At 38.9% G+C, this 21,695-nt stretch overlaps 3 protein-coding genes across 3 annotated transcripts in view; all 3 read left to right on the top strand.

Moving 5' to 3' along the window:
• The first annotated feature begins 2,969 nt into the window (after nt 1-2,969).
• Nucleotides 2,970-5,868, top strand: eloca (elongin C paralog a). The gene is made up of 4 exons (XM_020644872.3): nt 2,970-3,100; nt 3,561-3,587; nt 3,712-3,855; nt 5,404-5,868. Exons 2-4 carry the CDS (start codon nt 3,584-3,586, stop codon nt 5,592-5,594), a joined length of 339 nt encoding a protein of 112 aa, XP_020500528.1. The 5' UTR covers nt 2,970-3,100; nt 3,561-3,583; the 3' UTR covers nt 5,595-5,868.
• A 3,285-nt stretch (nt 5,869-9,153) lies between these two features.
• On the top strand, nt 9,154-19,541 carry ube2wb (ubiquitin conjugating enzyme E2 Wb). Its single transcript, XM_020645638.3, has 6 exons — nt 9,154-9,276; nt 10,054-10,145; nt 14,230-14,332; nt 16,769-16,924; nt 17,011-17,086; nt 17,212-19,541. Exons 1-6 carry the CDS (start codon nt 9,262-9,264, stop codon nt 17,223-17,225), a joined length of 456 nt encoding a protein of 151 aa, XP_020501294.1. The 5' UTR covers nt 9,154-9,261; the 3' UTR covers nt 17,226-19,541.
• Nucleotides 19,542-21,085: 1,544 nt separating this feature from the next.
• Nucleotides 21,086-21,695, top strand: part of stau2 (staufen double-stranded RNA binding protein 2) — a gene marked incomplete in the record, with an annotated part of 90,858 nt that continues 90,248 nt past the window's right edge. Inside the window, 1 exon segment of the mRNA XM_065948762.1 lies at nt 21,086-21,148.

The raw sequence follows: 21,695 nt of genomic DNA, 5'->3' as shown, positions 1-21,695 counted from the left end.
ATTGCCCACACTTACTAATAAAGTAAGTTAAGCTTATTTCTGTGTTTTATCTGTGCTTTTGTAACTCCAGGGATATGAGATTAATAAATCAAGAGCTTGGGGGGAAAAAAAATAAAATTACTTGTAAACAGTAGTACAGAATATAAATATATATTTCTTATTAAATTGTAATGCCAGACTCAACCATCATCTCGTAAAAATAGAAGCATACGATTTACAGAAAATGTTTTCAATCTAATAAGCTCACATGACAAATAAAAGAGTTTAGACATTTGTTGGTTTCTTGTAGATAACACAATTCCAGTACACAAAGTAGACACCAAGCTTTCATTCAAATATTTTTTTTCCCCATTTGAATTCTAACTTCTTCTTTTCTTAAATGTCTTTACATATTGGTATCCTTCTCTTAAATTAGGTGAAATTGTTCATGGCATGCCACAAGTACGGATGCCCCTCTGCAGAACTAGTCATGAGAATAGGCCAACATGAGAATTTCAGGGCACCGCGACTCGCTGCAGGCGAAAAGCAACAGTACCCTCAAATTCATTGTGACAAGCCTTTTCCTCTTTTCACAGAAGAAATGCCCAGGGACACACCTCCCCCATCTCCCCCTATCATAACTAAAATTCTGACCTGGTTTCATTCAAGGCCTCTGCATCTAGGCTACTGTACAGTTCACAATGATCCAATGTATTGACATTTGACCGGCTCCATTCTATTCAAACTGGTGGCATACCGAGGTGAATCCTTAGGAATGCTGGTGAAATTATTGTAAGGCCTGCTCTACATACCTACATCACTAATTCTACTTCTGTGTAACTTTTTAAAAATAATTTTGCCTTTAATAATCAGGGTTTTTTTTTTTTTTAATGAATACCAATGCTGTCTCTAAAGGAGAACATTTATTTGCCAATTAAGGATACACTGGATGAAAAGTACAAATTTGCTTTGTGGCTCGTGCACCAATTCTGCACTGATTGACGAAGCAAAAGTACTCAAAATACAGCTATCCTTAAAAGGTAACTTTATAAAAGATATGTAACATTATTAAACATTTTTAAGTTATTGTAATGTGGACTTCTGTCTTTCTACTGAAGTAAATGTTCTATAAAATAAGTTTATATAAAAAAAAATATATATGACCATTCTTATATTCTGATTGGCACATTGTCCTGATAATGTTGGCCCACTTACAAACATGTATCTGTCACGCTCTACACTGTTCATTTGCTCGTCTGCTTTTTTAGGTATGTTTACAGCGTCCCAGAATTTCCAGAACGACCCGTGTGCATGCAACAGAGTGTGATCTGAGATGGATGATATCACTTTGCATGACAAGAGAGTTTACACGCATTGTGGGTGTATGTGTGTGTTAAGGAAGCCCTGTTCTGAGGGCCCGAAGCAGCCTCCCCAAAATAGAGCTGAGAGCAGCTGCAGCGGGTGGTGGGGGGGTGGGGGGGGGGGGGGGGGGGGAGGAGTGTATCAGGGAGACATCAAAGGTGATGCCGCCACCCGCCCGCTCTGATCATAAGCGCTAATGGTGTAATGGGGGACTGGAAGGTCAGTGATTGTTTTTGGTTGTGAGTGTGTCTCTTTAAGTCTCTCTCTCTCTCTCTCTCTCTCTCTCTCTCTCTGAGTGTGTGTGTGTCTGTGTGTGAAAGAGAGAGAGTCAACAGGCAAGGGGCCACTAGAACTTTCTGGAATATAAACTGACAGCACAGCATTGCTAAGCCTGGTATTACTGCAAGACAAATACCAGGTCAGGTGTCACCTCTGCAGAAGTCATCGTTGGCTAATGTGGTAGCAATGAGCAGAGTCAATTAAACAAGACAGGTTGGACCAGTCTGATAAACTGTCTCTATTGTGAATCAGTTGTGGTTTGTTAAAATGTATGTGCAAATAAACAACCTTAAAACAGTATGTGATGTTCAAACTTCTTACATTACACTCATCAGAGTGCACCTCTTCGGCACATTTTACAGGCATGCTCAACCCTCTTCTCTTAGCGCCACAGCTCAGATAACTCTGAGTCCGTTTGTAGGCCTCAGATTTCAACAGTCATCACTTTTCCTGCATGAAAAGAACTCAAGGCGGGATCAGGGCAAAGTCACACTCTGAACCTGACCGTGACTACAGTATGTGCCCACTTCTTAACTGTGTCTACGGTGAACATCCACTTTACCTGACAGAGGACACTTCATGAGCTGTAGCGGCTGGTTGTTAATACAAAAAACACAACAACAACAAAAAATTAACAAACTAGTTTAGAAAATGTTTGACTTTTAGATGGCCCTGCAAGGTCATAATACTATTCATATAATGAAATGCTCTTTAAAATATCCATACTATTCTAATACAAAGAAATACAGTATGCTGACGTATCTGCCTTTTACACACTGGACTTTTTCAAGTGTGTGATAGTGTAGAGTACATACCTTCTCTCTACCTCATTCTTTCTTGAATCCAAATTTATGGGCCTGCAAAATGTCTCTGTCATGTCCAATCAGCACCTGCTCTCGCTCTTCACAGTCAAAGGAGACAGTCAGCGGGGGTCAACCTGAAACACATGCGCCACCTATAGGCTTTAACAGGACACTGCCATTTCAATAATGAACGGCCCTGTAAAGCAGCGCAAATTTGACAAGTCATTTTATTTCGTTACTGGGATTAAAGATGCATCCTTCCCCCCCCCCTCCATCTCCTATCAACGCTCATCATGTTGTGACGGCTGTGACTGACTCATACTGGACAGCGGAAGTGACTCTTCATTACCTAAAAATAGGCCCCTGTTTTGCATTACTTTAAACATGCGCGTTATTTAACAAACAAAAAAAAAAAAGGAAAGATACTTCTAAACAAAGTTTGTTTCAATGTAGAACTGAATAAGGATATTGCCTAAATATGAACATGTATTTAAATTGTAGACGAGTTTATTTTTCGATTAGAATAATTATGGAACTGTTTTCTAATGGCGTGTGAAATCCCACGGAAGACATTTATTGCGCACTAGTGTTCCTACAAACTAGTTCCGGGTATCAACATTCTGGTGGCTAACATTAGCTGGAACCGCAGTCTCCACTCGACATTCTTCTTCAGAGTGGTAAGAAACATTACCGTGTTTTTTTTTGTTTTTTTTTAACATGATAACGATAAATAATAGGTTGTCAACTTAAATGTGAAGCACTAAACAACGGATTAAATTATTTATGGCGTTATCTGCCGTTTCACTGCGCGCTAGCGTGCTAGCCTTAGTTAGCTTCTCCCACGGTTGCGAAATCGCTTAAATTGTAATGGATGCATAAAGACACGGCCACTGAGAGATGTTTTGTTACACAGCCGGCAGGTAAAGCAGTGTGTTAGTGCTGCAGATTCACGTTTAAAAAAATAAGTCTCGGGTTTGCCAACATCCGGGTGTTTTAATGTGTCTTCACGTTACAAGGTTTTTTTTTATTTTTATAGATTTAACACAATAAAAGCCGAAATAATGTCCAGGAGTCTGTTTCCTTACGTTCCTTACGTGATTGACGTGTTTTTGACGTTTCTATCTTTGTTCCCGTCAGGGTTAACAGACCTCCAGAACAGAATGGGTGAGTTGATAAACATATTTCCAGTGGCCACAATCACTGTCTTCACTGAGTGGTGCGTAAACATTTGGCGTACACCTGTTTTGAGACTGTCGCTTGTGTTGCCCCCTCCCCACCCCCACCACAGATGGCGAAGAGAGAACCTACGGTGGCTGCGAAGGGCCAGATGCCATGTACGTGAAGTTGATCTCTTCAGATGGCCATGAATTTATTGTGAAAAGAGAACACGCCTTGACATCTGGGACTATCAAAGCCATGTTAAGCGGGCCAGGTGAGGATTCTGGAAAATGAAGGAAATACTTCAAGTTTCCCTTGTATACTTAACATTAGTACTTGTATCCTAGTTTACTGTTAAAAATCCAAACAAGAGGAGTGAAGAGGAAGGTCTTGTTTAGTGAAAAGAAGTGAGATAGTTACGTGGGCTGCCAGAAGTAAGTACGGAGTTAGTGTATGGTGTTTCATCTGGACCATGGAACTCTTGTTAATTTTATAAGCTGCTTAGAATATTTTCTGGGTTTAAATACACAATTTTTTTAAAGCTTGATTATTCTTTATACCTGGAATATCTCAAATTTACTGGAACATTCAGAAATTCTCACTTGCACAGACTGTAATAGTTGTTGACATCAATGAGAGCTGCTCCTCTTGATATACTTGGGTCTTGTCCACATGTACACCTGTTTAAATAAACTGCCCCCCCCCCCCTGAAGAAATACTAATCTGTCCACATAGTCTTCATAATATACAATAATGAAAGGATTATTTAAAATACTTAAACAAGCATGCTCGAAACAAAAACACATTAATCATCAGTAGTGAGCTCATTGTTATTGGCTGTTGTAACTGTGGACCACATTGGGATGATTACTATTTATTTATTTATTGGTTGAATGGCTAAATGATTGATTGAACTCGTGTTAGAACTATCAGTGCTAACCAAACCTTAATAAAACAATAATCAATGGTCTGTTTTCCCTCCTTAAAACTTAACATTGTGTTTTGCACATATTCACACACGAGTTCTCCAAAGGTTTCTTTTTCCAGTGACATTGAAAGCTGCTTGTGTGTGCACGAAAGGTGGAAAAAGCAAAGAAGGACCTTGTGTTATGTCTGAACAAGGTGTTATTGTTATTGTTCTTACTCTTTGGTCAACCTATTTGCCAGTCTTATAGATGGTTTCACAGACCAGGATTAAACCGTAGTTGCCTCATGTTCTTATTCTAGTAACTATAATGACTACTTAGGTCCTGTGTCCACCTAGTGTTTTTTTGTCCGGGCGTATAAGCGATGGATCACTTGCATGAAGTGTTTGTTCACTGAGAATGAAAGTGCTGCAAGTCAGTTGGTTGAAAGCGGTAACTGTATGACCGACACTACTTCATTGCTTTTATACTGAATGTTTGAATGAGCGCCATTGACGTCAAAAGCGCCTTTCTAAAAAGTTGAAAGCTTTTCAATTCGGCTGCCCAAAAAAGGCGCTCGGAAAAAAGACGTTAGGCGCTGCACTTTTTCTCCGGGCAGCCGCCTGCTGCTGCTAACGCCTCGTTAAAAATGGTGTGTTAGGCTGTGTAAAAAAAGGTGTACATTGGGATGCTTTGCTTGCTTACTCAGTTGAAAAGATTTGGGGATTAAGTCTGTGGTTTCAGATAGCTTGTATCAGTCTGTCCAGTTGGTGGCACCATGCTATGCGTTTTCCTTCATTGACATTTGTAATGTATTTGAGTATATTATTATTATTATCATAGGTAATTCCAGGGAAGAGAGGATTAGTATATGTTTAGTAATTCTCTTGACACCCACTGTGACCCTACATTTACAGGTCAGTTTGCTGAGAATGAAACCAACGAAGTGAACTTCAGAGAGATTCCCTCTCACGTCCTGTCCAAGGTCTGCATGTACTTCACCTACAAGGTCCGTTACACCAACAGCTCCACAGAAATACCGGAATTCCCCATCGCTCCGGAGATCGCACTGGAACTGCTCATGGCTGCAAACTTCTTGGATTGCTAAATTACAGAGATAATGTAGCCACTTAAAACATTTTAGATTTATTTTTCTTGAATATTTAAATTGTTTTTCCATAAACATGAAAGAGTATGTCACTTTGAGGATTTTTTTTTCTTTTGCACTTCGCTTTTTGTCATTATTTTAGTGGTATTAAAGACTTCATTTTAATGTAATCAATGGATATGGCAAGCTTCATCACTTGCCCCAGAATGTGATAAACATAAACATAAATCTTTCCTCACCTCTCCAGCCTAATAAAGACCTGTTTGGTGAGCAATTTGTTGCCATTTATTACCTTGTTCTATAAGAAGTGCATCTGGCTTTAAATAACTCTAAATGCATTATATACTAGGGCTGCATACATTGCTGTCTTATCACTAAGGTAATATGAGCATTTGCTATGAACATGTTGCAAAACTCTTAATTTATTGTAAGAAATAAGAATGATTTCATGTAGAGGCGTAACAGTGTTTCACTCTGCATGCAAGTATTTACCTGTTGAACGGAGGCCTGTGAGTTACAGCCATGCCCTTATATAGAGTTCAGTCTGATGAAGCTAGTGCCAGCTTTCAGCTACCCTTGGATTAATTTGTGCCAATTTAGTGGTGGAAGAAATTCTTTCTGGATTTGTTTCAGATTCAGCATAAAAACATGTTGCAAATATATCAATAATTGTATGTCAATACGTGTTCTCCAATAATAGGTTATCATATTTCATATGACAAAATTTAACAATATTATTTCACAATACTTTTTTTCACATGTTGTACAGTCTCAAGAAAATATTCAAGTCAAGACAAAGAAGTTTTGATTCAGAAGTGATTTGCCCATATTAAAGGGGACATATCAGAAAATCCACTTTAATAGTGTTTTTGAGCATGTACTTGGGTAACCTGAGTGTCTACCGACCCACAAAATGTGAAATAAATTCATCCAGTCCTTTGTTTGTGGTCTGCATAAGTCTTACAACACAGAGAAAAATACTCCGTTTCAAATTTGCTCTCCTTGTGTCGTCTGGTATTCTGGTAAAAAAAAAAAAATTCTCTCCCCTGGTATTTCCACCCCCATCCTTGAGCAAAACTTTTGTGCAGGTCCGACATTTTTATTCTTGCTCGCGAAGGGGTGATTGTGTCCCGGGATAACTCAGGGAGGGCTCATTGAATTTAAAGACACACACACCAAAACGGAGCATTCTGACAGATCTTTGACAGAGCCCTTATTCACAAACATTATGACAATCCTTTCAAGAGAGTTCCTAGTTTAAAAAATCCTAGCAAGGAGTCTTAGCATAGGAGTGATTTAAGAACACTCAGAGCAACTCTGAGCATGGAAGAAACATTAACATTTATCCCCGTTACTAGGTATGGCACATTTTTCAAGCTGTGATTGGTTAATAAAAAAAAATGGAGATTAAAAAGTCAGTCATAGAATCTAGTCAGACATTTGTTAATTATGAACACTATGAAATTAGCATCTGTGTGATAATTTACTTTACTTTAAAAGTATATAAATGTTTGAAATCACATGCCTACTTGTTCAGCAGCTTCTTCACATGCTGAGAGTTATAGCAACAGGTCAAGAGCCTTAATTAGTGATTGGATTCACCTGTGGAGGTAACTACATGTAGAGAAAATCAACATGCTTTTCTCACTTTCCACGCGAAGAAGTCATAGATGGGTTGAAATGTCTGCACAAATTCTATGAGTCAAAAATATTCTTCATGTTGTGTTCAAAGAACATTTCTTAATTTTTCCTCAGTTTGAGAAACTCTTAAGCCAGTCTCTCTTAAGAGCTAAGATGCTATGTGAATAACTTTCATCTTTACAAGGATCTAGTCCTTACTTTAAGGGGAAATTCTTAGAAAATGTCCTGATTCTAAGAAATTTCTAAGAATTTTGTCACTTGGAGCAACTTTTAGTACTTACGAGGCATTGTGAATACCCCCCTCAGGTTAATACAGGATCACAAACCTCCTCTGGTGCTTGATTCTTGTTATATTTTGACCAAAGCACAGCACAGTTGTTTCATTTAGATCAAAAGGGACTGTTTGAAAAGGTGGAAAAGGGGTATAATATGTCCTCTTTTAAGCCCATACAAAGTCATTAGATTTATTTGGTATATAACTTCTTGTATTTTTCATATCTCAATAGGCAGAAAGAATATCACAGTGGCAGTTTTTTCCAATATCGTTCAGCCCTACATCATTCTTTAATACTATCTCAAATTCTAGCTTGCTATTTGAAACGCCTCAAAGAACAGTGTGCAGAGATTTAATATAGGCCTACACTTAAATACACAATTTATGTTGCACATTAGTTGTTGGACTTAACTGGGATGATGTCTGTGTAAAAGGCTTTTTAGACAGATGGCCATTATGTCAACATAATAATAATTACCCAGTAGAGGATGTGTTTGATCTCTGATAGTGAAATAAATTAACAGCCAGGAAACATTGGTAAAACACAAATGTGTTTTCAAGTATGCTATACTTTAAACACTTCTAAAATGATCAATTCATGAAGGGTCATCAAAAGAATTTTCAATGTTGCTTGAGAACTTATCTAAGTAAACTGAAAATGTAAATGTATGTGATCTTTTAAGGTCTCCCGCAGTTGGATCAGATGCTTGGATGACTTACCCCATTTCAAGTTCTGCTCCTATAGAAACTAAGGATATGTGATCTAGATAAAGCAGCTTCTTATTTTCTATAGGGAAATAAATTAGATCTTTGTTCTTGGAATTTTTACTGAGACAATTAATAAATGGAAAGTGAAATGAATGGAGAAAAATTACGAGTATTAATGCATAGTGAGATTTTTTTAATTATTATTATTTTTAATATATATTTTATTCATTTTTTTTAACATAAACACAGAACAAGACAGCACAGACATAGCCAAATTACTTAAGGAAAAAATATATATATTTAAAAAAATAAAAATAAAAATAATAACATACATGGGTCGTAATAACATATATCAGATACAATCTTATCTACCTAAATTACACGTCAAAGGGAAAAACATGACTATGACGTATTTTTGAAGATAAAGTGTGGGCACCCTTTCTGCAATAAGCCAACCACATCAGTGGGAAGATAATCTATGAAGGGTTGCCAAATATTATTTAAAAAAAGGGTTGTTATTGTCCTTTAATTTAGCTCTGAGGTGTTCCACAGGAAAAACCTTCAATGTTTCTCTGTGACTGATGGAGGCTTCTCCTGAATCCACTGAAACAGAATGCATCGCCTCGCTAGGAGCGCAGAAGTTATTTTTAACTACTTGAACAAGGGTTAAACTTTTTTTCTAAGTTTACACTTATTACTAAAAGCAGTAAGAAAAGTAGGAACGAAAATAAATGTTATGTTTGGTGTTTAGGTATCAGGGATGTGCAAGCAGGTCATCGCTCCCTGAGCAGAGGTCATTGACCCTCCTTCACGTCCTGCTTGACCTCAGCTGTAATCTTCCTTGTTTCAAATGTTCCCTCTCAATGAAATTCAGCAATAACAACGCTAAACAGTCCGAAAACGACTGAAAATGAGTGAGCATTGAAGCGGAGTCCTTGATCTGACGGTGCACATCAGTGGATTGTTGTCTTCTGTCAAAAACAAGTCGTCTCACGTGACTTCGTGACGTACAGTCCTCCTCTCTGATGCAGGGGGGTTTCCATCATGGCGTCCATGCAGGTAAGAACACAATCGCCTACGGTCGAATATTTACAATGTAACTGACCTTTAGTGTTGTACTATGTGCTTGTTTATTACCTACTTCATTCAGGAACGTGTATTTGTTCGAAGTAGCCATGACATTAGGGTAAAAGCGACGTCATTTATCAGCAAAGACGAAAGCGCTTGGTCTGTGCTAGCAACACAACTAGCCCATCATCACCCACAAAAACCTGCTTCCTGCTTACAGGTTTGAGATATTTGAGTGGCGAGGGAGTCTTTTTCGCAGCGGCCAAGTGGATGATGCCTCAAGGGCTGTTATTGTTACGAGTGGAAATTCATTGGCGATATTTTTTTTTTTTAAACGAGTGCTTACTGCTATTTGGTTGACGTTGACGTAAGCGAGCTAACGAGACGAGTGCGCAGATTGACTAGTTCCAGTTTCCTCTTTGGTTGAACAGGTGCATGTGCTGTGACATTTTTTCTCCTTACCTAACATACCACGACTGTGTTAAATAATGTATATTGACGCGCTGTGATTGTTCCTTATCGCTTCAGTGTTCATAAATTGGTTCCTTCATGCTGAACGAGTCGTATCAGTCAGGGTGGAGTTGAACCATAACTACAATTACCTCTATAATCGTGACGTCATTAAACGAATCAAATAGCATTTTTCAGCAGTGCGGTATTGGAAGCGATGACAACAACAACAAAAAAAGCACTGTTCACATTAAAGTTTAATTAATTTTGTTTGCCTCGGCTTGTTATGTATTGTCACTGTGATGTTGTCTCCAACAGAAAAGGCTACAAAAGGAATTATTAGCCCTGCAAAATGATCCACCCCCAGGAATGACGCTTAATGAAAAAAGTGTACAGAACACCATTACACAGTAAGTGTTTATTTTACATTTTAATTCATCTGTTTTAGCATGGCAACAAAGAAAATCACCTTTTACCTGTTGCCAGTGACTCGTGGCAATGACTGAACCATAAATTGTCTGTTGCTTTGTTAAAATGTCATGTTGATATCTATGCCTGGACCCACACATTGTTTGAGTTGTAGTAGAAAGTGGGTTTAAGACACAGCTGTTGTAGCCTAAGCTGTGGCTGGTGTGGAAGAATTCGGGAGACTGGCAGATTTGGCCCGTCACTGGAGTGTCTCTAATGCACAGTGTCGCTATTCATCCTCATAAAATATTTAGAAGTTGGCATTCAGGAGTTGGGCTAGGGTAGCAGGAAAGAGAGAGGCTACTTAGCTGACCTTTCTGTCCGGGTTTCTTGGTGTTCCCTTAAAAGCCAGTCATTATGTTGACTGACTGAGTTATGAGTTGACGCTGTACAAATAAAAATTTATTGATTGATTGATTGATTGAGTTAGCCAAATTGTGTCTGGTAAGCAGAAAGGAAGATATGATGTGTGGTCCTGTGAATGGATTGGAGAGAACTTTATGGACATCATTCTACTGTACAGCTATACAGTATACAGCATCACAGTGCACTCTGGTTGATTTAAGAACATTATGTAACAATGCAAGATCAATGTTTTGTTTCTTCACGACTCTGAAACCTGTTTATCTAGCTGCCGAGTTCAGTGCAGCCGAGGTTTGACATGGTATTTATGGGTGTGCCTTTTTTTTTTCAGCTCTGATTTTAGAGGTCTAATGAAGTAGTTTAGTGTCATAATGACTGACAGTGGTAGGGATTTGCTTGTTTAACCACATGTCCCAGTGGAGTAAGATACAGATACTCTGTTCCTGCTTTAAGTACAAACTTCAGCGTATCCCTTTTTTTTTTTTTAGAAAACAAGCGTAACAGTGATGTGCGTGTCAAAGTGATAAGGTGTTCTTTGTTTTGGTACACATTGTCTTTTAGTTCTGCTCATTCGATTGAGATCTATCTATCAGTCATCTGTGTGATGCAGTTGAGCTTGATGCTGAAATGGGTAAATCCTTGCAAACAAGGAAACTGTTCAATCAATCAATCAATTTTTATTTGTATAGCGTCAACTCATAACAAGTGTTATCTCGAGACAGAAAAAGCAGGTAAAATACCTTACTCTTTGTCTGTTAACGTTACAAAAGAGCAGGTAAAATACCTTACTCATTGCTTTAAAGCACTGATCAGATACCAGTTTTCTTCTTCCTTAAACGGATACCTGATTTTAAAATCTGCAGATATCGACTACATTCCTATCCTGCAGCATCATAGTTGAATAAAAATAACTTCATAGTACTCATTAAATAGATCAAATGAACATATCTTCTATCAAACATCAATCCTGCATAGGTACTATTTTATTGACAGACTCTTTGCTCTTACCTGATTAGCTTGTTTTTGAGAGGAGGAGACCGCTTCTGCTCCAATGTCAAAAGTTGTGGCCAATGAACACTGTAAGAAGCCTATTCTAAAAACAAGTGGTGCATCTCGAATCAAGCTAAGCTAACATTCACAGCAGTGGGGCTCACAGCTGCTACAGACAATTTGTTTTCTGCTGAAGAATCAGAGAAGCATCGAGCTTATGCCAGTTTAGCTGAAAGTTACATGGAATTCTTTGCTAGCACGACACTGCACACTATAGTATTGGATCAGTGTGTATTACTGATGTACTAGCCGTTCTCGTACCTTGCGCATTTCAAGCTGTATCAGACTTATTCCCAATATTTTTATCGCAGCGTTTCTCAAAATGGCTCTGTGTAATGTTTGTTGGCTTGATCATGTAATCACCAGGCTGTGGGGAATTTGAGCAAGCTGAGCATTATGTCCTCAGAGTCCTTGGCTGTGTAAGGCGTGGGTTGCATCAGGTGTAACTCGTATACAGTGAGGCTGCCTCTCTCTAAGCTGCTCTGCCTGGGAGAAATACGAAGCTCCTTTTAGATGCTCTGACCGCTGGACTTTCCGAGGGGACAGCTTCAAACAGCACTGACCTTGTAGCTGCCCTAAATGATTATATGCCTAAGGCTAGATTTGAAGGAGACACAAGGCTATATATCCGAACAACAGCCACAAGTCTCTTTAGTGTCCTTTCTGGAAGAAATTAGGCCAGAGATTGTGATGCTGCCATCAGTGCTCCCTTTTCTTCTCCTTTGAGGTTTCTACTGTGAGAAGGCAATGGCCATTTTACCAGTGAAGCAACATCGAACCTGTTTTATGACCATGGAGGTACTGTACACTGAATTGACAGGCTGTCCTTCAACTCAAGCATCAAGCCTCTGCGCTTACAATCGTCTGTCATTTTCAGCAAGACACTGAATCCCTCGCAGCTCAGTCAGCACAGTTCTGTAGCAAGGCCACTGAGGCGAAAATAGATTTGTCCACTAGATCAATAAGAGTATCACATTATTTCTAAACCACTGTCATAACCCAGCTGGCTGTTGACAGTCAATGGAATGAATCAGAATTACAGCTTTTAATCAAACTGTTACAGCAGTATTGGCAACTTACACACTTTAGGATTCTCTTTTTAGTAGCGATCATGAGATGTGCTCCATGCAAGTCATGCTGTACTTGTTACCAACTAATGTGCAGCAGAACAGAGCTATTGAACATGCAGAGCTTTGGTAATCATTAGATATTAAGACTAAAAGTATGCAGCCATGGTAAGGGCTAAAGATGAAATCAAATCATAGAAGCAGAGAAGTTCACTGCATCACTCTCTTCAGCTGCATTCTCCCTGACCCCTGAAGGAATCGTGTATTAGCCAACAAATAACTACAATCATTGACTATTTCATTAAGCTATAGCTTTCAGTCTTTTACTTGTCTGCCTCTCTTTCCCACTGCCTTGGTGAACGGTTTTTGTGGTTGCAAAAACTGATATCATGTTCTGCATCTGTAAAAATATCAGATTTAATCCATAATAATTCCTGCAAAGTGAAGTGCAAAGGTCAAACTTCTTAATAAAGCACTCACACGCTGAGGTTTTATCATTTAGCTGTCCCAATGTAACCAAATAAGGAGTTACATTCGGGCAAGAGGAGCAAATGTGAGTTGGTCTTTGTGGGTCATTGCTTTTTCACTGCTGCTGATGGTCCCTCACGTCCACACTGCAAACATATTGGCTTGTGCGTGTGTATGGCTGTTGCATTAATGTTTGACCGGCCGGTCACAGATGACAGCGAACAGGCTAAAAATCCGCTCATTCGGGTCATCAGTGGATCAATCGGTGCACCTTTTTTGTTATGTGACTTGGGAAGCATTTACATGCATAACCTGATGTACACATTTGCAATTTGCAGTTAACACAGAGTAAAGCTGAGGCTCATGCCCATGCCATCAGTTTTGCAGGGAGTTTGTCATCAATGAGTAAATGTAGTAGACCAAGTGACATTTTTAAATTGATACAATGATTCAGAGAGGATAACCAAAGCCACCAGGATACCTCATCCTGGCACCATGAACGTCTGTCCAGTATGAAATACCAATCCATCATGAAGTTGTTGAGAAATGTTAGAAGAACATACAGACCGATTTTGACATCTCTAGAGTTGTGGCACCTTCCAGTATGACTACAAAAACAAAACAACCTGTTGTGGAATTAGCAAATTTAAGGTTTCAAATGTCTCTCCTGATATTGTGAGTTATCAGTGATGTTGAATATTTGTTGTATTACTTGCTTGATTTCCTTTGAATATGTTTGCAAAAGGTTAAGGTTGAAACATAGTGTAGTAAATAAAAACATTGAAACGTGATGATCCTTCTCACGTTCTGTATTATTTTTTTAAACTGCTTAAAGTCCTGTTTTATTTGTTCCTGGGAAAAAGACTTTAGTGTACTTGGAACAGGGTGTTAAATGAAAAGCAGTAACTCAGAAAGCTGAGTAGCCTCTCACACACTGAACTGTTTCAATCTGAACTAAAGTTATTATTTTTTAAATTGTTTGACACCACCTGTCTTTTGGTTAAGTGTTGAGTGAAGCACGTTAGGTTTGTATCCTCTTTTTGTTTGACATCATTTAATCTTGTGCATTTCATTTCAGGTGGATTGTAGACATGGAGGGAGCACCCGGCACACTGTATGAAGGAGAGAAATTTCAGCTGCTATTCAAATTTAGTAGTCGATATCCTTTTGATTCACCTCAGGTGAGAGGAAGTTTGTCTACTCAGTGAGAGCTTGTTTTTGTATGGGTAAATGTGGGAAACTTTGTTTCCTCTCCTCTTCAAAAAGCATGTTGTCATTGTATTCTAGTTGTCGTTCTCCAAAGGACTGACAATTAAGTAAGTAATTAGGTTTAGAAAAAAAAAAATGTTAGAGGGGTGGGAGCAGTTTCCATAGTGTCACAAATCCTTTCTCAGAGTAAATCAAAGTTAAAACGTGATGAAGAAAGTAGTCCTTCAGGTGCATGGTACAGAAGTACCCATTTTCAAATAAGATCAAAAGAAATAATCCTTTGTATCTACTGTCTGGGTGTCTGCAATAATCACATGAAACACAACACCTCTGCAGTTGTCGCTGGAATGAATCTGGCCTCAGAAACATTGGAGCCAGGAATCACTGACAGAGACAGCAGCACAGAGCATCCGCTCAAGCCACGTTTGAGGGGATTAGTTTAACTCAACATTCTTGTTTCACTCATCAGGAGCTTGGCCGTCTATAAATAGAGAGTGAGTCGGTGTAGAGAAAATTAGATAATCTAAGCTACTACGCTCTCAAATAGGAAGGGCGGGCTGTTAAAGCAGCCCTGTGTTGGACCCCAGAGTTAACTGCTGCAGTACATTATAGGTAATCTGAGGAGCTTTGATTGTAACATATAGTTCACAAATGTTTTGTGTTGATAGATTGTATATTGGTCTTCCAACTATGAAAATCTATTCAAGTTGGCCACATTAGAAAAACACTGAGGGTTCAATAACCATGCAGAATATTTTGTCTATTAATAGCTATAAATATCTCCTACACCTGCATACTAATCTTTCTAGATTTCAGTAACAATGGAAAAAAACAAGTCATCCAGAGTCCTTTATAAATCTAATAAAATGTAAATACAAATATCTTTCATCACTTGTTGCTGCTGATAGATTACACAAAGCTCACACACACACACCCACACATGCACACCACACAACTGTTTAGACAGCAGCTAAACTACCTCTGCAGGAGGTTTACATAGCATATGGAAACTATCAAAGCCAAAGTCTTAGCATTACCAAATCACATTGGGTACAACCAGCTGCACATACTAAAGAACAGCATCAGTAGGCATTTAACAGGAGAGGTCCCACACACAACTGGCAGGATGTGATAGATGTGTTTCTCATTAGACTGTGTGTCCACCATAAGAAACAGATACAGGTTTGACAGAGCAATAATTAATTGCTGATAGCCAAAATAAGTCACAAAATGTATATGGCCTGCAGCTGATATCCCTGGGAGTGACACCAAAATGATGTATATTTGTAGGATACCCATTATCTTAGTATTTATCGTATTACAGACACACCAGACTGAATATAAGACACCTCTGTGGTCCATAGAGCAGTTTAAAGGGACAGTAACCAAATTGTGGGGAGTTGGTTGGATTGCCCTGCTGTATTCACCGTCATTATAAAACAAACAAACTATGTGTGTGTGTGACCAACAGTGAGGCACACTGGTAGGCCTAGTCATACCAGGTTGATAACATAAAGTTTTATGTTTTTATATCATAGAGGTCATGTATTTGTTATTATCATTAAGGATGTTTTTTCACCTTGTTTTTCTTCCTGACTCTCAGTTCAGTTTGTATTGTATTAAGTACATCAGTTTGGTCCCCATAGAGTCCTGGTGATTGTGGGCTGTTCAGGTTTCAAAACTGTCTCTTTGCTCCTTGCCATCACCCCAGATTTTAAAGTGTATCAGACGTTTGAGTAAATATTTCAACTTTCTGTAAGCGAGGAGCTTTCAGATTGTCTCGATGTTTTCATTGTAGTGCCAGCTCTACTTGTGCGCCTATCTGTAACACTCATCCTGTCAGCTCAGTGATGTAGGCTCTGCACTCTCCTGTGAGGCCCTGTCTGGTGCCACGCTGCCTCAACCCATTGTTACCCTTCATCACCCTCTTTACTCACCCTTTCTCTCAACCTCACCACTTCAATCCTGAGTTCCTCTCCTCTCATCATCACACTTTCTGTATCTTCATGTTCAGCTCCGACTCCTGCACCCTTTTACCGGCTGCTATCCGTCGATGCTTTTTATAGACCACGGCTTCTTTTTTTATTAAACATGTCTCCTCTCTTAGTCTCCCATTCTCTCTTCCCCTCTCTCACCCCACCTAGGCCTCTCTGTCCTAATCCCAGAGCCTCATATTACCACAGAGCTTAACATGTGCCAATACAGTAAAACTCATTATTTTCCTTCAAAAAAATCTATTTTTCCTCCTGAATTTTCCCCCCTGACCATCACTTGCCTGAGTTTAAGAGAACTACCAATAGGGCCTCAATTTCGTTCACAAATCTCCTTTTTGGGATCAAATACTCATCACCTGGTAGATGTATTATGATTGCACTAAAGTGAATAACATATGGTCATTTTTCTTGCAGGTAATGTTCACAGGAGAGAATATACCTGTCCACCCTCATGTGTATAGTAACGGTCACATCTGTCTATCTATTCTAACGGAAGACTGGTCACCAGCCCTCTCAGTGCAATCAGTTTGTCTTAGCATTATCAGCATGTTGTCCAGCTGCAAAGAAAAGGTAGGAAACTTGCACTCATGCCAAATGCAGTGATCACTACAAATACAATGCTTATTTAATGTTCATCTGAATGTTGTTTTCTGCAGAGACGACCGCCTGATAACTCCTTTTATGTAAGAACGTGTAACAAAAATCCAAAGAAGACAAAATGGTGGTATCATGGTGAGTATTTCAAACCTCATGTTTCATTTTTCTTTCCTTCTTTCTTTAGTTGGAGGAAAGACGAGCTATTGCTTGTAACTCTAAAGTCGATGTAACTGTATTAATATCTGTTTTTCCTTTCGCAGATGATACATGCTAATGTACAAACTTTATAATAATCGTAGAAGAAAGAAGTCCTACTGACCTTCGTAAAGCACTTTTTAATCATTCAGTCTTTGAACTCTGACGTTTGACTGGAACAATGGACACCACGCGCTGGAGGCTCTTGACTGCATTCCCCCCCAGCCAACCCAACCCCACCCCCCCCCCGACGGTTGGATGCATGTTTTAGGCGGTTGTAACATATAAAGAGCGACAGTAGTGGAACATAAAGATGCACCCGAGATGGATTGTTATTTTTGGTCAAAGAGGTAGTCAATGCAGCGAAGCAGGCGAGGTGGATTTGTGGCGAGATAATTATACTTCCTGTTTTAAGATTATTATGTTTATGTGTGGGTGCATTTAAAGGTCCTTGTGTTGTGCAATAAGAAGTGATGGATGCATGCTTGGGCCTACGAAGAGAAATCCAAATCTGATTGTTTTTCCGGAAAGGATCTGACCATCATAACCCCAAGAAAATGCTTCATCTGTTTGTTTTTTCAATTATATGCACTGTGAAAGTATCTAGTTTAAAAACAAGGCACTAGTAGTATGATATTCCCAACTTGCAGTTCTTCTGTAAGCAGTCCTCCACTTATATATCAGGTTTGAGGGGTTTTAGTTTGCAACACTGTATCAAGAGAAAAACACACCTGTCTTGTTCACCTTCCAACTCGAGTCCTGGCTGCACTTCCTGCTGCTGTTGGCGAGAATGTCGGTACCAATGGGAATAAACCAGACGTGACGACAGATGTTTTTCAGTTGAGTACATCACCTCGTAGAAAAAGGGGCTGAACTTGTGCAGCGTTCACAAGTCCACCTTTGAAGATGTGCTGCGGCCTCTCCTTCATTTTTACGAATGTCCGTTATGAGAACGTCGTCGCACAACCCATTTTTATTTTATTTGTATGCTAGTTCAGTTTTTAAATTTCATGCTTTAATCTTCTGAAACATTTGATTTTAATGTCTTGAGTTGTTTGTTTTTTTTGTACTGCTTTTCAACTAGCTCATACTGATATTGAAAGGAGGGGGGGGGGGGTCTGTTTTGATGGGTCAGTATGTTTTTTGTATTTATTTTTTATTTTTGAATTACAATCTTTGTTCTTGAGAAACGGTAACGAATGACTAAAAGAAGTGTCTTTACAGGAGTGGTAAAGATGAGGCTTTCGGTATTCCCCCTGGTCAGAGTTTTGGCTCAGGTACTTTTTTCAATATAGAGCTCACCTCTTAAAAGATACCTATCAGATATTTTGAATTTAACTATATTTTCACCAAAAGAGACTGTTATGTTATAACATTATAACATGTCTGAAACTATTGTACATAAGTCTTGAATTGTTGGATGATGTGAAAGAAATTAGCAGAGGATGCATTGACTCTATAGCAGAATGATAATAGGAGTGCTTTATTTCATTGGATGTTAGGCTGCATCTTTTGCTAATTACGACGTGTACAGACGGCGACAAACACCACTGCTGGTTAAAAATAGAAAAAAAAGGTTACGTAGTTTTACAGTGGGGGTGCATGCGATTTTAAACCCTACTTTTTCTTATTGGCATCAGACATTGTGAGAACTTTTGAGTCTTTCCATAAGTTAGGTTCTGGTTTATTGGATGGATTTTTACAGAGCTCACCTCCAGAGGCTTTGTGGCTCGTAGTCATTTTTTTTTTCACACTGTAATCGCTCCATTCCTAAACAAATGTTTTATCGCCATCCAGTCAGAGATACTTGAATTTTCCATCTTGGTTTGTTTGTATTGCGTTTTGCTTTTTCCAGGGTCTAGGTGAATTTCTTGAATGAACATGAGTGAATGTGATGATACTCTATACTGTAGAGGAGATTACCACAGCACACCGCTATCTCAAAAACTATATTGATAACTTAAAGACATCTATTTAACCAATGATTTTTTTTTTTTTTTTTTTTTTTTAAATAGCTTGTAATGGTCTTGTCTGCTGTCACTGTACTAGAAGAAAAAGACGGTAGAATTGAAATGATTGTGTAAATGCAGTCACAACAGCATTTTGTGTGGAAACGAGAAGCCTTCACTCAGTGGCTCGGTAGAGATTTGAAACACATGCAAGGGAATATGTTACAAGGGTTTGGATGTGACTTTTTTTTTTTGTTCCTAGGTTTTTCTTTTCCTTTTTAAATGTGGTTTGAACTCTTAGCTTGCAGGTTGTTGTGAGTGATCAACACTAATGAGGGTGTGTTATTTATATTCAAAATTTTGTTCTGGGATGTGCAAGCTCCATGTAATAGGTGCCTGTTCATTTTCATAATCAATAATAAAAGCAAAGATTCACTTTTATTCAACCTTTGTTTGGATGTTTTTTTTTTCCTGTAGTGGGTGAAAATCTTCAATTAATTGTATGCATACATACTTTAAAACAGTGACACTCACTGTTGGTGTAAATAATGAGGTTTGAAGCTTAATTCAGAGAAACAAGTGTCCCTATATTTAACAGGGTACATATTACATCAATTGGACAACACTAAATGGAGAAAACTAAAACATTTTCCAAGCTGCAATATCTACATGGAAATAATCCAAATCATGCCAATCATTTTTTTAATGGGCTTTAAAATGATTTGAGTCTTATATTTAAATAATCCGATGTTCTGAGGCTTTGGTCCTCATTCCTCTCTCTCTCCCTAAATCGAACTCAGTCCACTCTCGTCTCTTGCAAGAATTGTGTAGTTTTAAAATAGTTTTATTTATTCTGGGTTTTTTTTAAACCTTTATTTAACCCCCCAAAAAACTTGTTGTTCAAAACCTCTTTCAAGGGTGTCCTGACCAAGTCAGGCAGCAGCACAATTAACAGTTTCAAACAACTATCAAACATATTTACAAATACAATAAAGAAACATAATTATTAAACATAAGACAAAATACTAAATTAAGACAGAAAGCATATTTGATGCTGCTAATATCTCTAATATTTATTCCCTAAACAATGGTCATGACTGTTATTATTTCAGATTTTTTTTTCTTGTCACACTGCATGTGAGTGCAAAAACAGGACCAATCCAAATCTCCTGTCATTTAAGCAATCGCCAGTGACACAAGGAAAAAGCGAGGTAGTGGCCCCATCTAGTGGTCAAGAGTACACATCAAACCACTAAAGATCCACCATTCGTTTGTGATTTTTTTTAGCCCTGTGCCACTCATGTTCTCTCTGGAGTTCGTGTTGGTGGTTCATTTCACATGTTGGACCCCTTGGTCATGACCATCCATCATCTGCTGTCATGTGAAGTATATCTTGTGTGTGTAGATGTCTAAGTGATCCCTGGAACAAACTGTTCCACTCCACTTTTCATAATTGAATCCATAATTAAACTCTACAATAAAATCTCCCCTCAAAAAAAATATGAATAAGTTATAAAAGTTATAAACTGAGCCTACAAAAGTCACAAACAGTATCAGTCTTAATGGCCAGGTGTGTTAGATACGAGGAATATGAATCCCCATTGCGATGTAGTGCCTGCAGTAACATGCATTATTCGTGAATAAAAGTGCATAAATCAGTAAGTATCAAGCATGCATAAAACGCTGCGTGCAGACAGCCAGGTAGAAAACGTCGGTGTTTGCTCTGAATCAAAGTTACAACTGTTCCATCCTCCGAGGAAGCAAAACCAGGACCGAACCATTTTGTGTCACCGCGGGGGTGGCTGATTCATTCAGGATTTATCTCGTACTGTAACGCTGCTAAGTAAGCGATATGCAATATTTAACATTGGAAAAATAAACAAAACACACACTTTATTGCGTGCCATATAAACACGACTCGTATCTTGACTCAAATAAGACACATTTGACCATTTTACACAGAATAATAACGTGGTCTGTTCCCTCTTCCATCCAGTTCTCTTTAGTGTTTGCCAATGTCGGAGGTGTAACTGGGGTCTGGCCCTGGACAAAGGTAAAAAAAAACCCTTAATTGTGAGACCCTTTGTTGCCTGATAGTATCTGGGTTGTTCTTTACTCTGCCGCCTGCTCGTTTATGCTTTTACTGTGGACTGAAATTCACCAGACTTTCCATGGAGGATGGGGCGGTGTGGAGATGCTAGCAAGATGGGTGCTCCGGCCGATCAGCGGTGATGAGCGCTAACCGGCTAAACTAGCTTTTCTGGAGCAGGCTAGATGGTGTATATTCATCAGGCGAAATCACAGAGACATATTCACGACGGCATGCATGCTTCCCAAGTGTGTTGAACTGTTATAAGCAGCTGACACTTGCAGGAAACAGCGTTTTTATAGTTGGTGACGTTAGCTCGATGCTAAGCTGGGCACAGTCGAGGCTATATTATGTAGGTTCAGGGGTTGCAGACAACCCGGTAGGACTGCCAGTCAACCCTACCGTAACACAACACCCCCCCCTTACTCAACTTACTTAGTGTGCAGGTGCAGGACAGCCATGCATTTGGTTGTTAGAAGCTGTGTTTGTGCATGTTGCAGGCAGAAGCGAG

Source organism: Labrus bergylta, chromosome 20 (genome assembly GCF_963930695.1).
Source record: "Labrus bergylta chromosome 20, fLabBer1.1, whole genome shotgun sequence".
In the NCBI taxonomy this organism is placed as follows: domain Eukaryota; kingdom Metazoa; phylum Chordata; class Actinopteri; order Labriformes; family Labridae; genus Labrus; species Labrus bergylta.
The sequence above is the reverse complement of the archived record's forward strand: the minus strand, read 5'-3'. Positions and strand labels throughout refer to the sequence as shown.

Excerpts from the sequence above, each read along its gene's own strand:
- ube2wb (XM_020645638.3), top strand. Across the intron at positions 10,146-14,229 it reads GTACAGAACACCATTACACA|GTGGATTGTAGACATGGAGG; the intron begins GTAAGTGTTTAT and ends ATTTCATTTCAG. Across the intron at positions 16,925-17,010 it reads TGTCCAGCTGCAAAGAAAAG|AGACGACCGCCTGATAACTC; the intron begins GTAGGAAACTTG and ends TGTTTTCTGCAG.
- eloca (XM_020644872.3), top strand. Across the intron at positions 3,856-5,403 it reads AGCCATGTTAAGCGGGCCAG|GTCAGTTTGCTGAGAATGAA; the intron begins GTGAGGATTCTG and ends CTACATTTACAG.